The 15825-nt window shown below is 56.6% G+C and overlaps 1 protein-coding gene across 1 annotated transcript; it reads left to right on the forward strand.

The window, feature by feature from the left end:
• Positions 1–4599: 4599 nt before the first annotated feature.
• Positions 4600–14275, forward strand: Rflna (refilin A). The gene is made up of 3 exons (XM_028894309.2): positions 4600–4921; positions 11871–11980; positions 12853–14275. Exons 1-3 carry the CDS (start codon positions 4733–4735, stop codon positions 13184–13186), a joined length of 633 nt encoding a protein of 210 aa, XP_028750142.1. The 5' UTR covers positions 4600–4732; the 3' UTR covers positions 13187–14275.
• Positions 14276–15825: the final 1550 nt, after the last annotated feature.

Genomic DNA, 15825 nt, shown 5'->3' on the forward strand with positions numbered 1-15825 from the left:
CTGCCTCTGCCTCCCGAGTGCTGGGATTAAAGGCGTGCGCCACCACCGCCCAGCTAGGAGACCCTTTCTAAGGACACACAGACAGCCTGGGGTGTGGGGTGGGGTTCTGGTGGGGAGGGCCTTACTCTGTGGGTCTCACTAACCCACTCAGGGCTGCACGTCTGTGCTGTCCGCAAGGGCCCCTGCGCTGGGTAGTTTTGTCAACCTGACACACTTTAAAGTTACCTGAGAGGAGGGGACCTCAATTGAGAAAACACCTCCATGAGACCCGCTGTAAGGCATTTTCTTAATGAGTGATTGATGGGGGAGGGCCCAGCCCATGGTGGGTGGCACAGTCCCTGGGCTGGTAGTCCTGGGTGAACAAGCCGTGAGGAGTGAGCCAGTAAGCAGTGTTCCTCCATGGTCTCTGAATCAGTTCCTGCCCTCACTTCCTCCAATGATGGCATTCCACTGTAGACGTGTAGGCCAAATACACCCTCTCTTCCCCAACTTGCTTTTGGCCATGGTGTTTCTTTCCAGCAATAGAAACCCTGACTAAGACAACGCCTTTCTGGAATGTGATAAAAAGAAACATATGCCGGGCGGTGGTGGCGCACGCCTTTAATCCCAGCACTTGGGGGAGGCAGAGGCAGACGGATCTCTGTGAGTTCGAGGCCAGCCTGGTCTACAAAGTGAGTTCCAGGAAAGGCGCAAAGCTACACAGAGAAACCCTGTCTCGAAAAGCCAAAAAAGAAAAGAAACACATATAACTCCTAAAGCTTGAGACACGGGTACCTGCCCTCTCTGGGAACGAGGTCACTTCTCTGTGGGTGACTCCGTGAGTCCAGGGAGGCCCCAGCAACAGCCCAGAGAGCCTGCTTGAGGCGCGACCCCTTAGTCACGCTGTGCGATTGAAGCAGAAGACGCTGCCTTCTGAGCGGCCAGCATCTTCTCTCTGACGGAGACTCAACTCTCCATCCTGGGTCAACCTTTTCAGATTGCGCTGAGTCACCGGGAAGAGTTGAGCAGGAGGAGCAGGTGTGAAAGAGCACCACCAAGGGACTGTGTGTGTGTGTGTGTGTGTGTGTGTGTGTGTGGTGTGTGTGTGTGTGTGTGTATGTGTGTGTGTGTATGATGTGTGTGTTGTGTGTTGTGTGTGTGTGTGTGTGTGTTGTGTGTGTGTGTGTCGGTGTGTTTTCTCTTCTCCCCAGCCTGAGACACATGCATGTCAGGAGCACCCCACGTACCCACCTGCCCGGGACATCTGTGTATCCCCTCTCATTTTCTTGCCTCCAAACTCCCCTCTTCCATGTTGGAAACGTTGGATCCACTCATAGCTCCTGCTTCAGAACCTTGAGGTCGGGAGCTCCGAGTGTGGCGTGCCGGGCCAGCGCTGGCCTGCTTCACCTTCCTGTGGCACTGGTGAGATGCGGCGCTCAGATAGTGACAAACCGCATTTCCAGTCCCCCTCCCTAAGATCCTTGGCATTTGCCCGCAGCCAGCCCGGCTCACAGAGCCTATGGAATCCTTTGCCCTTTCCTCGCCTCTGACATCTCCCGACCATGCGCCCCCCCCCCCCAGGAGTCAAGCGCCCACAGTACTGGCTTTCAGTGGACTGCGGCCCCAGGCTGTGATCGGCCATAAGTCAGGAGTCACGGCCATGGTCAACTGCGTGGGCGAATACTTGGCGTTTGACATTTGCAGTGAGGCTGGATCTTTCCTGTCCGTTGGTGTCCGTGTGCCTTCAATGTTACCCAGCACAGTTTGGTTCCTTCTAGGGAGGCCATGTGCTGGTGTAGGGAAATTTCCAGAAGTCCCGAAAGAGCCACTGACGTGGGAATCTCTGTGGAGTGTGAATGGGGCAAAGGTCAAGACTGCCTCAGACACATCAAGACAAATTTCATTGTCAAAACAAATGTGGACAATTCAAAAAGGGCACAGGACATCAAAAGAGTTTATAGTAAAAGATTTTATTTTTGAGCTGGGCAGCGGTGGCGCACGCCTTTAATCCCAGCACTGGGGAGGCAGAGGCAGCCTGGTCTGTGAGTTCGAGGCCAGCCTGGTCTACAGTGCGAGATCCAGGACAGGCACCAAAACTGCATGGAGAAACCCTGTCCAAAAAAAAAAAAAAAAAAGATTTTATTTTTAACTATGTGTGCTTGTGTATGTCTGTGTGTAGGCTTATGCACACTGAGTGCAGGAGCCCATGGAGGCCAAAAGAGAGTGTCAATCTGAAATGGAGTTACAGGTGATGTGAGGAGTCCAATGTGGGCGGCGGGATTTAAACTCTGGTCCTCTTGCAAGGGCATTAAGTGCTCATCTACTTCTCTAGCCCGATATCAAAGTTTTAAGCAAAACCAGGAGACCTACATTTTCAAAGCCCTGGTCTGTTGTGGACTATTTAACTAGGCAAAGCTGTCTTACATTTGTTTATGCTGCATTCGTTCAGTGATGTAAGGATGTTGCTGTTGCGCCTTGCCTGCCTAAGGCACCTGATTGGTCTAATAAAAAGCTGCACGGCCAATAGCTAGGCAGGAGAGGGATGGGCGGGGCTGGCGGGCAGAGAGAATAAGGAGGAGGAGAAGAGAAAGGGAGAGGAGGAAATGAGGGAGACAACCACCAGCCAGCCAGACACGGAGGAAGCAGGAAAGTAGGACATACAGAATGAAGGAAAGATACAAAATCCCGAGGCAAAACGTAGATGAAGAGAAACTGGTTAAATTAAGTGATAAGAGCTGGCAAGAAACGAAGCATTCATAACTGATATAATAAGTCTCCATCCATGTCATGATTTGGGAGCTGGTTGGTGGCCCAAAAGAAAGCCTGCTGCACTGGTCCTTAACTTGTTCTCGGCTCACCTTCAATGCCTTCCAGAAGGTTCTCTGGGGGCTGCGGGAAGTTTAAGAGGTTTGAACTTTTTCTAGAGAGTCAGCAGGCCGCAGCACCCAGTGCTGGGGAAGGCCGTGCTGTCCTTCTCATTCCGAGAGGAGGGCCACCAACTTCGTCCTGTGAAATGCAGTGACACAGACCATTTCTAGTCAAGGGGCTCCCCTTTTTTGTGGGTTCCACTCAGGCAGCCAAAGCCCCGAGTTCATCCCTAGATGACACAGATATGGGCTGAATGCTTTTCTAGTGGCAGGGTTCAGCCTGCCACTCCACTGGGACAGCCTCTGGTGGCACCTTGCTCTCTCACAGGGCCGTGCATCCTGCTGTTCCCTCTACATCCTGCTGTTCCTTCTATCTGGATTTCTGTTCAAGTGCCACCTCCTCCGAGAGGCCCTCCCTGATTGACGGGCACAACCGCCTCTGATGATTCCCGCTGGTGGTACCTTTTTTTGAGCCCTGGCCCGTTTTGCCTGGTGAGCCTCCCTCTCCCACTGAGTAGTTCTGAGGGCAGGCCAGCCAGCTGCAACCTGAGTCCAGATCTAGGCACGGCTCCAGGCCGGAAGACTTGGTCAACAGAGGAGGACAAGCCTCCAGGAGCCACCCTGAAGCTGGGGTCTCTCCCTCTGTCCAGCAGAGGTGAGGCAGATGGACTAACAGAGGTCACTTGTCTGGGATCCTGTGTCCAGATGCAAGGCTGGAGGCAGGCAGTGGCGGGGTGCCCTCCAGTCCCTGCCGGAACAGCAGGCAGAATGGAGGGGGACCCTGTGTCCAGCTCCTGTGGTAGATAACGTGGGACAGGGTGGGCAGAGCCCTGTCCCTGAATGAGACCGTCTAGAGCGGTGGTTCTCAACCTGTGGGTCGAGACCGGGAGGGGGAATGTCAAATGACCCTTTCACCAGGGGTCATCTTAGACCATCGGAAAACACAGATACATTCCGATTCCTAACAGTAGCAAAATTACAGTTATGAAGTAGCAACATAAATAACTTTATGGTGGTGGTGGGGGAGTCACCACAGGAGGAACTGTATCAAGGGGTCGCAGCATCCGGAAGGTCTGAGAACCAGGTTTTAGAGAAACCCGACAACACCCGGTGTTGGGGGCTTCTGGAAGTGGGGGGGGGGCGGCCCCCCACCCCGGCAACTTCCTTAACTATCTCCGTGCCTCAACTTTCTCCAGAAAATGGAGATCAAAGGCAGGCAAGCAAGCATTCACAGGCAGAATGAATTAAACACAGTGGTGGGGAGACGTGCCATCTACACCCCAGGTGCCCCTCATTACCTGGGCCCAAGTGGTCGTGTGTCCATCCCTGTCCCGTCCCTCCGGTCCCCCCACCCCCACCCCCTGCCCAGACACATCCGCAGAGGCAAAGGTGAGCACTCTGGTGGTCCTTGGAAGTTGATCTTGACCCTGGGTCCTTTGATCATTCGGTCCCCCACTGTTAGTGCCCCCCCTCCACCCCCCCCAGGTTGCTGAAGGTGCTTTTCTTGGAAACTCAGGTCAGGTGAGGGTCCCCGCAATAGCCCCGCTGGGGAGCTCAGAGTTCTTGCTGAGGTGGCTGTGGACCCCAGCCAGCCCTCGACACCACCGGGGTGGGATGGGGGTGACTTTTTGCAGGCTGGGGACCTTGCAGTCCTCACCCTGCCCTGGCCGGGTGGGTGGCCCGGGGCGGGAGCGAGAGGCTCTGGCGGAGGAGGGCGGGGAGGGGGCGGCGCCTGGGAAAGGAGGCTCAGCTGGCGGCTGGAGGCGTTTGCATCTGGAGCGGGTCTCAGTTGGAGCCGCAGGCCGCCGGAGCCTCCTCGTCTCCCCTCCGGCCCAGCGGTGGCGGGGACCCGAGCTGGTGGGGCCCGCGCCCCGCGCCCGCCAGTCATGGTGGGTCACCTGCATCTGCAGGCCATGGGGGACACGCGGGAGCAGAGCCGCGACGGCTTGCTGGACAGTCCCGACTCGGGACTGCCCCCTAGTCCCAGTCCTAGCCCGCCCTTCTATGCCCTGTCGCCGGGCACCCTGGACGCCCGTGCCGCCACCGAGCCCCCAGGACCCAATGAGGCACCAGCGGTAAGACTTGGGGACCGGGCAGCGGGAGGGCCATGCCGAAGCCAGCATGGTCTCCTCCCTCCTGAAGCGGACGTGGAGTGGCACCGGACTCACCAGGACCTACAGGCTGGGAGTTTCAGGGTGGGTGCTGGTGGACTCGAGTACAGAGTAATGTCCTGGTGCCCCCAAAGTCTACCACCTGCCAAGGGGCCTGTTGTGGCCCTCTGTCCGTGGGTCCTGATCCTGCTCCGGCTGCTGCTGCCTCCTGCCCTGTTGACCCATGCCAGGGCTGCTGAATTTTTGAAAATGCAGCTCGGCCTGAAAGCCCCCACGGGCTTTGTCTTGTGGGTGTAGAAGTGGAACTGTCCTCGGAGTTGTTGACTCTAGGGGCTGCTGGACCCACTTTGCCTGGGTTGCTCTGGCCGTGGGCAGAGGGAGCAACTTGAAAAGACGGTTGAACCCGGCATCCTAGGTGATACATGAACCTGTGGCGCGACCTGTCAGTGGCGTGATGGCCTCCACTGGGTGTGTGTGTTAAGGCCTTTGCCGCCAAGGTGTGTAGAGCCCGGGAAGCATTGGTGGCTCTTTAAGCAATGTCCAGCCTGCTTCCCGCTCCAGGCATTGACATAGTCCAGGGCACAGTTAGCTAAAGTTTTATTTCAGTCTCCCCAAGTGACTCGAACACGCACGCACGCATGCACGCAGTGAAGTTGGAAGCCTGTCTTGAATTGACCTTGCATCTCTCTCTGGCGAGCGGGGTGTGTGTGTGTGTGTGTGTGTGTGTGTGTGTGTGTGTGTGTGTGTGGTGGTGAAGACTTTTAGGAGTAAAGACAAGTGAGCCATCCTGTTCTCTGGAACCTTGGGGACAGGCCAGCCCTCCTGCAGCCGTAGATCACCTGGTGTGGGCTGCGGGGTGGGGAAGACATCCTAGAGCACAATTCTGAGGGAGATCAGAAAAGAAGGAACTGGGAAGATGTTGCTCCAATTCTGTGTGACCCAGAAACCTCCTTCCGCAGGGAGTTCTGGATGCTTCCCAGGCCTTCCGGGCCAGCCATAGGCGCTGTGAGAACAGCATGCTGGGCTCGCTAGCCTGGCTCTGCCGTTGTTGTTCCTTTCCTGGCTAAGTAGGTGGCAGCGATGGAGCGATACTGCCCTGTTCTGTGATTTCTGTCTGGGCAGGGAAACCTGAGGCCACGGGGGCCCAGGTAATGGAGGACATCTGGCGTGTGGATGCCATTTTCCTCGCGCCAGGGATGGCTCTCCCCACCGAGGTGTTTCATCCTTGCAGTCAGCCAGTGAGTGCCTGCTTGCCTCTGACCTCCATTTTTCTGGGGGAAGTCGAGGCACAGAAATGGTCAGGAAGTTGCCCAAAGCTGCCCAGACTAGAACCAGGGAACGTGGTTGTAGGGGACATATAAACCTGCCCTGGTTTTCACTGCGAAGTGAGTTAACGACCTTTTAAATTTTTAAACAGAAAAACAAACCATGTAGTGGGTAGGGTCGAGGGAGGCGCTGCTTTTAATAAAGAGGAAGCAGTAGCCATGGCAACCTCGCCTCAGGTTTTGGGCCCCAGCTGTGGCCCTGCCCATCTGCCACTTCCTACCCACCAGTGTGCCCACTTCCTTGAGATCCCATTCCTTCTGTGGTCTTTGGTCTACCAGCCACTCTGTTTCCCTGCTTGGGTAACTCGTAGGTCCAGGTGTGGGTAGGCTGACAATTGCCAAGCAATGGATTGATCTGTTGTGTGGGATGCGTCTTGGGGCCCTGGTTTCAACTGTGCGAGGAAGAAGCTATATGAAGGTGGCCACGTGTCCCCTGGCTCCCTCCCAGCATCAGTTACCGCAGAGAACTGTCCTTCTAGTGGGGGTGGGAGTGGGGGTGGCTACAGTCACCTCCTTCAGCGGGTGACACAGTGCCAGGGGAGATGGGCAACCATGTCGCGGTGTGACTACTACAGACAGACAGACAGGCAGGCAGGGAATGATGCCTCAGAAAACCAGAGCAAACCAGGGAGTGGATTTTAGTCATATAGGGCTGATATGTGTCTCAATCTAAGAAGATGGCATGTGCCAATGTCCTCTGGCAGAGCCCGGAGAAAAAGAGGAGGGTCTGGGTCAGGTCCTCTTAGTCTAAGCTGAAGCTGGAAACTAATGTTTTGGCTTTTTTTTTTTTTTTTTTTTTTTTTTTTGGTTTTTCGAGACAGGGTTCCTCTGTGTAGCTTTGCGCCTTTCCTGGAACTCACTCGGTAGCCCAGGCTGGCCTCGAACTCAGAGATCCACCTGGCTCTGCCTCCCGAGTGCTGGGATTAAAGGCGTGCGCCGCCACTGCCTGGCAACGGCTTTTTTTTTTTTTTTTAAATAACAGTACTGTGAGCTCCCAGGACCCCCCAAATTGGAGATCTCAGTCAGGAATGTAACTAAAAAGTACGTGTGAAGAGTAAAAAAATGGCCTTTTGTGTGTGTTGGGGGGGGGTGCTGCTCTCCCATGTGACTCCTGGAGAGCAAGATGTATTGGCTGGAGTGGGGGGCCACCTGGCTGCTACCTTCACCCCAAGAATGCAAAGCCATCCAGGCAGGGCTGGATGAAAACAGACTGACCCTAGCTCTGTTACTCTGGGCTCCAAGCTGGACTTCTGTACTAGGTGAGAAATATTAGGTACCCCCCACCCCCCCACCCCCGAATTCCATCACCGCTGTGGTGTGTGGGGCAGTATGGCAGGAAGCCAGGTCCTGCTGGCTGAGAACAGGCTCCTGGCACTGACAGGCAGTTGGGGCAACTGCCCCCTACAGCTCCCCACCCCCCCCACCCCCGTCTGGTTTTATTGCCCCCAGGGGGACTGTAGGTGGCTTTTGGGATCTGACCTGGGGGACTCTCTGGCGTTGGATGTTTGCTTAGACCACAGCCCCACCCCCAACCCCCACGCCTGTGTGTGGAGGTCGGGCTCGTGATTGAATGACAGGAGGCGACCAGCAGAGTGGGAGACTCCGCCTCCCCAGTTTCTCCTGGCTGATTCACAGGAAAGTCTAGCTTCAGTAGGGCAGGGCAGAGTGTGCTTCCAATGTCACTCAGAAGTATCTGGAGCGGCTGGCTTCCCCTTCCCAGGTGGGTGCAGATCTGGGCTCCAGTCCAAGTCGAGACGGGAGGGCATGGTGTGGAAGCTACTACTTTAGGGCTTGGCTATCACTCTTAGGGCCTCTGCCTCTTCATTTCTAGGAAGGCTGGTCTGAGAGACAAGGGGGCTGGTGCCTGGAGTCGCCAATGGATAGATGGACAGCTTACAAGTAGATGGACAATGGATTGACAGGCAAAGAGGCCAGGGCTCAACAGACCCATGGCCTAGGTGAGGTGTCTGCTTTGCTCCCAGTGGATGGCCAGCCGGTCTCCACAGCCCAGCCCCCCTGGTTGGGGCATCTGCCGGGGGACGAGCCTCACCTGGAGCTGCAGTGTGAAAGAGCCAAAAGTCAGGCCACACCCTGGCAGGTGTCTAGGGAACCCACAAGCAGCCACCCTCTGGGGAAAGCGTGACAGATGGGACCGGTTAGGATGGCCGTACCCAAGTACTGCAGTGGGCGGTTTAGACTATGGAGGCCACATTACCAGAATCAAGGCCTAAATAGGGTTCTCTCTATGATTGGTGAAGACTGTGGAAGTCCATTCCTGGCTTCCGGTGGTAACCCATCAGCCCGGTGACAATCTGTGGCTTCTTATGACAAGGTGTGGCTTTGGGTGGGAACCCTTGGCTGGGGTAATCTGTGGTACCCTAGCTTGAGATGCAGTACAATATCTGCCTCCGTCTTCACCTGACTCTGTTCTTGTGTCCTCCAGGGCGACTTCACACCTCTAGAGACGCCATGCTGGTTGGAGGTTCTACCATAACAGGGGGTCTGGGACTCAACTCTCCTTGTGGGGACAGTCAACATCACTAGTTTTTCTGGCTTGTGGTGGGGACCTCTTCTAATCGCTCTGTTCTTATGGCTGTTTCTCACATTGTGCATCAGGCTATCTGCAGCCTGCATTGGGCCCTTGAGGCTTCAGGGCCCCTTGGGGGATCTCCTGGATTTCTCCTAAGCAGGCAACATTTTCTCTTTGTTCTCACACTGCCTAGTGTGGCATACTGGAGAACGTGAGGAAAAAGGCCCCTCTCTGGATTAAGGTTAGAGTCAACCCATGCCCATCACAGGAGCTCCTGGCCACAAACCTATTTGACCCGCAGCTAATGCCAATTAAGAGTTTAATTCCAGCACATGAACTATGAACCAAAGGCTTGAGGGGCCCCCAGCTGGATCAGGCCCTCTGAATAGGTGAGACAGTTGATTGGCTTGATCAGTTTGGGAGGCAACTAGGCAGTGGGACCGAGTCCTGTGCTCATTGCATGAGTTGGCTGTTTGAAACCTGGAGCTTATGTAGGGACACTTGACTCAGTCTGGGAGGAAGGGAATGGACCTGCCTGGACTGAGTCTATCAGGTTGATCGCAGCCCTCGGGGGAGGATTTGCCCTGGAGGAGATGGAAATGGGGGGTGGGCTGGGGGAAAGGGGAGGGGGTGGAGGGGGAGAATAGGGGAACCCGTGGCTGATATGTAGAACTGAATGGTATTGTAAAATAAAAAAAAAAAAAAAAAAAAAAAAAGTTTAATTCCAGCACTTGGGGAGACGAGCCAGGAAAGGAGGAAGGATTGATTGCTGGAGTTCCGGGCCCGGTCTAGAGAATGAGACTTCGTTCCAAACAAACCAGAAGCGGCTGTCTAGGGTGTCCTGCGGAAACCCATTTGACCCCTTGCCAAGTCTCCACGTGGCACCGTGTGTGGGGGGTGGCACACTCACGGACGCCCTGGCTGTCTGGTCCCTCCAGGAGCGGCCAGTGGGGCCGTCCCCCCCTCCCCCACCGATGGGTGTTTATTGGTCTAACGATTTCCACGCGCTATGGCACGATTTTAGCCCCACGGCTGTACCCCGTGTCTTGCTCATCTAGGCCAGAACACCATCTGGTGGGGCTGGTCTCTGTATAGCCCCTCCTCTCTGCCACAGTACGTTATCGCTCCCTGTGGCTTTGGGCTTTCCCAGGGTGCCAAGCCCCACGTCACCCCACCTGCCGCTAGCCATGTTTACCATCACTGGGCTGGGCGGTCAGTGGCCTGTTTTTCTCAGACCTTCAGCCCCAGCTGGTCCTTACCCTACCACCCCTATCTGCCCAGAAGACCAGTAGACCAGTAGTGAGCCAGCTGCCCGGCCAGGAAAGGGCAAGGCTGGGGTCAGGGCAAGCTTGGTGGTGGTGGTGGGGGGGGGCGTCTATTGTAGTCGGTAGAAGATGCTATCGGGGGTGATCTCTGCCCTCAGCCTTTTCTTCCTCTCCATCCTGGTGTCCCAGAGCTGCAAGGACAGCTCAGGTCACAGATGCATACCTGCAAGCCGCAGCTGGAGGCCTCAGCATTTGCCTTAGATGTTTATGTGTGCCATGTACATGCCCGGTGCCCACAGAGACCAGGAGGAGGCAGTGGTCCCCAGGAACTTGAGTTAGGTGTTTGTCAGTCACCATGGGGATGCTGGGAACCGAACCTGGGTCCTCTCCAAAAGCAGTAAGTGCCTTTAACCACTGAGCCATCCTACGGCACCTTGGAGATTCTCTTTAGAAGAGTCTCCCGATCCTTGGATGGCCACCTTTCTGGAAGTTTCTGTGCTCCAGGGGGCCCAGCAAGGCAAATGCTGTGGGGTGTGAAGACCCCAGTGCATGGGGCTATGTGTGCCCCCCCCTGCTCCCCCGCATGCCCCAAGGGTGCTAGAGCCCCACCCCCCACAGTCACTATGGAGCTGTAATCCAGCTTCTGGTGGGGGGGGGGGCATTGTCTTCTACCCCATATAATTGGACTTTCCCTGCGGGCTCTGCAGGCCAGCTGGGTCCATGGGTTGTAAGGCAAGACATTCTCCTAACAACCCTTGGCCAGGGTCTTGCATGCAGAAGCCCTCAACAGAGTGGCTAGTGGCTGCCACCCCCTTCCCTGGGGGGTCTAGCCCTGGAACCCTTGGGTATGATGTGCCCAGCCGCTCTGCCCCCCAGTGGACAATCTGAGCTCTATTCTCTCAGTGCCTGCAGTGGGTACTCCCTGTGGGCAGCTGAACTGTTTTTCCAGGGGGGCCCCTTTGGAGAGCTGTACCACTCGGCCTCCGTCCATTTGAATTGGGCTCTCTGTTTGACTGGCAGAGCCCTGGACAGCTGGCTGATCTGGGGCTGCTGCAGGTCGGCCAAGGCCCAGGCAGTGGGGTTGGGTTCCCTCTCCATCTGTCTCCAGGTTCTTTTGTAGCTCAGGGTGGCCTCAAACTTTGCGCACCCGCTTTGAACTCTGATCTTCCTGACACCACTTTCTGAGTGCTGGGGTTACGGGCAAGCACCCATATTTATGGAGTTCTGGAGGTGAAATACAAGGAAGGCCTCATGCATGCTAATGCCTGAGCTAGGTGCCCCAGGCCAGCGGGAGCAGGCTTACTCAGGGCGTGTTAGGCTCTGCAATGCTCTGTTCTGAGGAGAATGCATCCGCCTCTGAACCGAATGCTTGCTTCTAAAGTCTTAGCCTGTGTTCATGTCCTCCCTCTGTGGCCACATGGGACCTAGTGCTGTGCCCAGGGCACAGCAGCTGCTCAGCAAACTTACCTTGTGCATCTGGGGGAAAGGCAAGCTGCCAACCGCCACTCTGGTGTTCTTTCCATAAACACCTTACCCGGGAGCTTTGTGACAAGGGGTCAATGCCAATGTCACTCGATCCTGAGGCTGCCTGGGGTCCCAGGGGAGCCAGATGCTTCCATCTGACCCAAGCACTATTCCACCTGGGTGCTGGTGTGTGGAGACCATCATCATCATCACGCCCCACCCTCATGGGGTCGTGCAGGCAGGCATGTGGGCACGTCTGTCTGACACCCCCGTTCTCAGTCCTGGGGCTAGTGTACAAATCCTGATTCCCCTTCCCTCTCTCCACCCAGGCCACTCCCCTCTTCCAAAGTCCCCCGGCCCTGGAGATGAGGCCCCGTCTGCTGCCAGTGTTTTTTGGGGAGAGCATCAAGGTGGACCCAGAACCTCCACATGAAATCCGGTGAGTGGGCCAAGAGTAAGGTGGGTGGACCCTACCTCAGGGAGGAGCTTGCTCAACTGTGTGAAGGGTTTCTGCCTGTGAGAGCCAGGGCCTGCCAGGCTCTGGGGCCAGAGCAGCCAGCCTGGGTCTCAGTAATTCTTACCCTCTGGTGCGGCCTGCTTTGGAGGGCACCCCCCCCCACACACACACACTCCCTGCTTCTGGGTGTCAAACCAGAAACTTGGGAGTGGCACTGAGGTCACTGACCGGTCCCTCTGAATGGGGGGAATCACCCCCCTCCCCAGCCTGGCCCAGGAGGGGCTGTGGGAACTTTCATAGGCTTTCTAACACGGCCAAGTTGGGAACAGACCACGGGAGGCACTTGCTCTGTTCTCTCACGTGAACTTTGTCGTAGTTAGCACCTGAATACTGCGGTGTGACCCAGCAACACAGATAGTCCTCCATGGTGACAACCCAGTGCCACCGCCTAAAACAGCATCCACCATCCCAACTGTGTCCTTCTTTTTGGTCCCCCCCCCCCCCAATTGAGGGTCCAGCTGTCTGTGCCGCTTGTCACTCTTTAGTCTCCCAGCTGAGACTTTGACCCTTCAGAGTCAAGGTCAAGAAGGGGGTTCTGGCCGGGCGGTGGTGGCGCACGCCTTTAGTCCCAGCACTCGGGAGGCAGAGGCAGGAGGATCTCTGTGAGTTCGAGGCCAGCCTGGTCTACAGAGCAAGATCCAAGAAAGGCGCAAAGCTACACAGAGAAACCCTGTCTCGAAAAACCAAAAAAAAAAAAAAAAAAAAAAAAAAAGAAGGGGGTTCTGTGTAAGGCTCGCCACCGACGGGGTGGCAGGCAACTCACCCCCCCCTTCGTTCCTTACTGTCCTCCCCAGCTGCAACTCGGAGGTTACCTACGCCTCGGAGAGGTACTTCCTCGACAAGATCTTCTACGTCCCGGTGCCCACGGTCACCGCCTACAGTGAGACCATCGTGGCGGCACCCAACTGCACGTGGCGCAGCTACCGCAGCCAGCTGACCCTGCAGCCTCGGCCGCGCGCCCTGCGCTTCGGGAGCACCGCCATCATCTTCCCCAAGCTGGCCCGCAGCTCCTTCCGCACCACGCTGCACTGTAGCCTGGGCCAGCCCCGCCACTGGTTCTCCTCCAGCCTGCAGCTGCAATGGAGTGGAGACCCCGCGCCCAGTCCCCACGGCCCCGACGGACTCTGAGGAACCCAGGCGTGGTGGCAGAGGGCGCAGGTCCTTCTGGGAGAGGTCCCCGGAAGACGGACGAGGGGCTCGGCCTAGAACCTGGGCCCCAGGAGGAGACACGGAGCCCCGTGGCCTGCACCAATGAGCGTGTGGCTGCTCCTGGCAGCCTGTCCCCACCACTGGCTGGGCCTGAGCTCCAGCCTAGAGGATTCCGTGAATGCATCTTTCATTACCTTTTATAGCTGCCAGGCTGGATGGGCAGGGCCAATACAAGAGCAGGGCCAAGCATGTCCTGGTGTGCCCTCGAGGCAGAGACAGCCCTGTGTACCACAGGGCACAGAGGACCCAGCCTCAGTAGTGGCCTGGTTCCTAACCTTGTTCTCAGAGAGGGTCGTTTCCAAAACAGGCCCTTCAAATATCCTGGTCCCAGCTGAGAACCCCAAGTGCGGAGGGCTGAACTAGCTTCCCTTGGGCTGAGCTGGCAAAGACTGTGGCCTCAGGCTGTCCTCCAGGGCATAGCCCTCCAGGGCAGTCCCAAGGGTCCCCACAAGATGCATTCCTGACTAGCTTAGAACTTTTGAGCCTCCACACTTTCTGGCAGGTGGCCAGGGAGACTTCAAAGCTAATGATAGGACACTGCCAGCCCCTGCCTATGGCCGACTCTGGACTCGAGGTTCCGATCCCGGCTACAGACTCAAGAGAAACCGTGGCAGTTTCTCTTGGCCTCTCGCTCTTATCCGGGATGGATCCTACTGACACCACAGTTTCTGAGCACCCAGGCTCACACCCTTGCATCTGGGGTGCAGTGAAGGAGAGCCATGGTTTTGGCTCTTGCCCACAACCTGATGCTGCCCCATGGTGCCCAGGCTAAAATGACTACCCCCACAAGTCCACTGAGAGATGTCCTTCTGGCCTCAAGTCTCCAGTAGCTGGAAACCTGCCTGCTGCCCTTGTGGTGGCCAGCGGAGGGAAGGGACACCCTTCGTGGGGCAAACAGAACCCAAATGACTGCTAGATCCCCCTCTGTCTATACAGCTTATCAGAGGTGCCTCCTGGGTAAAGAACTTAAGAGATTGGTGACTTATCTTAATAAAACATTCACAGCCAGGATGTCTTCCATTTCTGAGGTGCCCCTGGGACGGGGCAGGGGAACCCCACTTTCCTCCCACTTAATATTACTCTCTGAGGGACCCTGGCTCCCCTGCTCCTGAGGGACTGAGAGGAACTAGAGTCACCATGGGTGCCAGGCTCTGCCTCTTGCCCCCAGAGCCTGTGATCCAGGCAAGGGCCCGACCACCAATCCACAGTCACCAGTGGCTTTCCACACTAATGGCTCTTACCTGTTGGAGAATACAGGGTCCCCAGGTTGCCAGCTTACAATGTGGGGAGCTTGGGGAAGCCCCACATCCTAAGTATCCCCCCCTCAGCAGTTTACCTATCCTGGGGTCACCTAGGGGACCTGGAGAGAGGGAGAAGGGGGTGCCAGGTCTGGGTAGATCCTGCCCCAGCCCTTGGGGCTCTCCACCCAAAGGTCATGTTCCAAGTGGCTCCGCCGAGGGTGCTTTGTTAAAGGGTCTTTCACTTGGCCTCCCAGTATCAGGGAGGGAGGGCCCTATAATGGCCCTAGGGTGGCACCTGCCCCCAGGGTGCTAAGATTGACAATAATTGGAAACTGCCCAGTGCCTGTAGGCACCTTTTTGTTTTGAGATGGGGTTTCACTCTGTAGCCCTGGCTGTCCTTGAGTTCACAGAGAGCCGCCTGCCTGTCTCCCAAGTGTGCCCAACACGCCCAGTTTGCAGGTAACTTCCTTACGCTGCAAAATGGGGTGGGTGGGGGGCATCTGTAACACCTACGCCTGGAGTCAACTTGATGAATCCCATTCTCACCAGCCAGACTCGTGCCCTGGCCTTGCGCCCCACCCCCAACCCCTGACCCCGCTTCCTCCCTAGGCAGGAATAGAGAGCCTTGGTCCCCTGTGGTCACAGTGCCCCGGGAAGGTAGAAGGTATGAGCTGGGGACTCTGGACATTCTGATGGAGTTGACACCCAGGACCCCGCAGCTCCCTGGAGAATCAATACCTTTGTCAGCCATTTTAGCTTCATTTGGCATGGCCTCAGATCCTGGGACCCGCTGCCAAGGATGAGGGGCGTGTGTGGCTTTCTCCCCTCACCCTGGCACCCCAAATACCCCGTACCTTTGTCTTGTCCACAGCCGAGAAAGAGCATTGCCACTGAGCGGGGCAAGGCTTCAGTTCCCACCACACCGTTCTGTAGATAGGCAGCCCGGTGGAGAGACGCCCCCAGGCGTCCAGTGGCTGCTGAGGGGCCTTTCACCACACCGCTTGCCCTCGAGTCTGGCTGACCTACCTTGGAGAGCGTTCCATCCCATGCTTGGCCCTGTCCTTTCTCGTCACCCTCCTCATCACGGTTACAAGCCCAAACCAATTTAGAAAACCAGCCATGGCCTTTCTCACAAACGCCTGGTCCACACTCTGGTTCCCAGTTGTCTCTGGCTAGGCCTTACCTCCTCACTTTGCTCACACAGGCTGTTTTCTTCCAAAGCCTTGCCTTTTTTCTTCAAGGCTGTCACTTCCGGGAAGTCCCCCTGACTGCCCCGGTCTGTGTGGTTCCTGAGTCACGACAAGGGAACCAGGGCAT

The sequence above is a fragment of the Peromyscus leucopus genome, chromosome 23, assembly GCF_004664715.2.
Source record: "Peromyscus leucopus breed LL Stock chromosome 23, UCI_PerLeu_2.1, whole genome shotgun sequence".
In the NCBI taxonomy this organism is placed as follows: Eukaryota; Metazoa; Chordata; class Mammalia; order Rodentia; family Cricetidae; genus Peromyscus; species Peromyscus leucopus.

Coding starts and splice junctions, on each gene's coding strand:
- Rflna (XM_028894309.2), top strand. CDS start 4,733: ATGGTGGGTCACCTGCATCTGCAGGCCATGGGGGACACGCGGGAGCAG. Junction 4,922..11,870: donor GACCCAATGAGGCACCAGCG/GTAAGACTTGGG, acceptor CTCTCCACCCAG/GCCACTCCCCTCTTCCAAAG. Junction 11,981..12,852: donor GAACCTCCACATGAAATCCG/GTGAGTGGGCCA, acceptor TGTCCTCCCCAG/CTGCAACTCGGAGGTTACCT.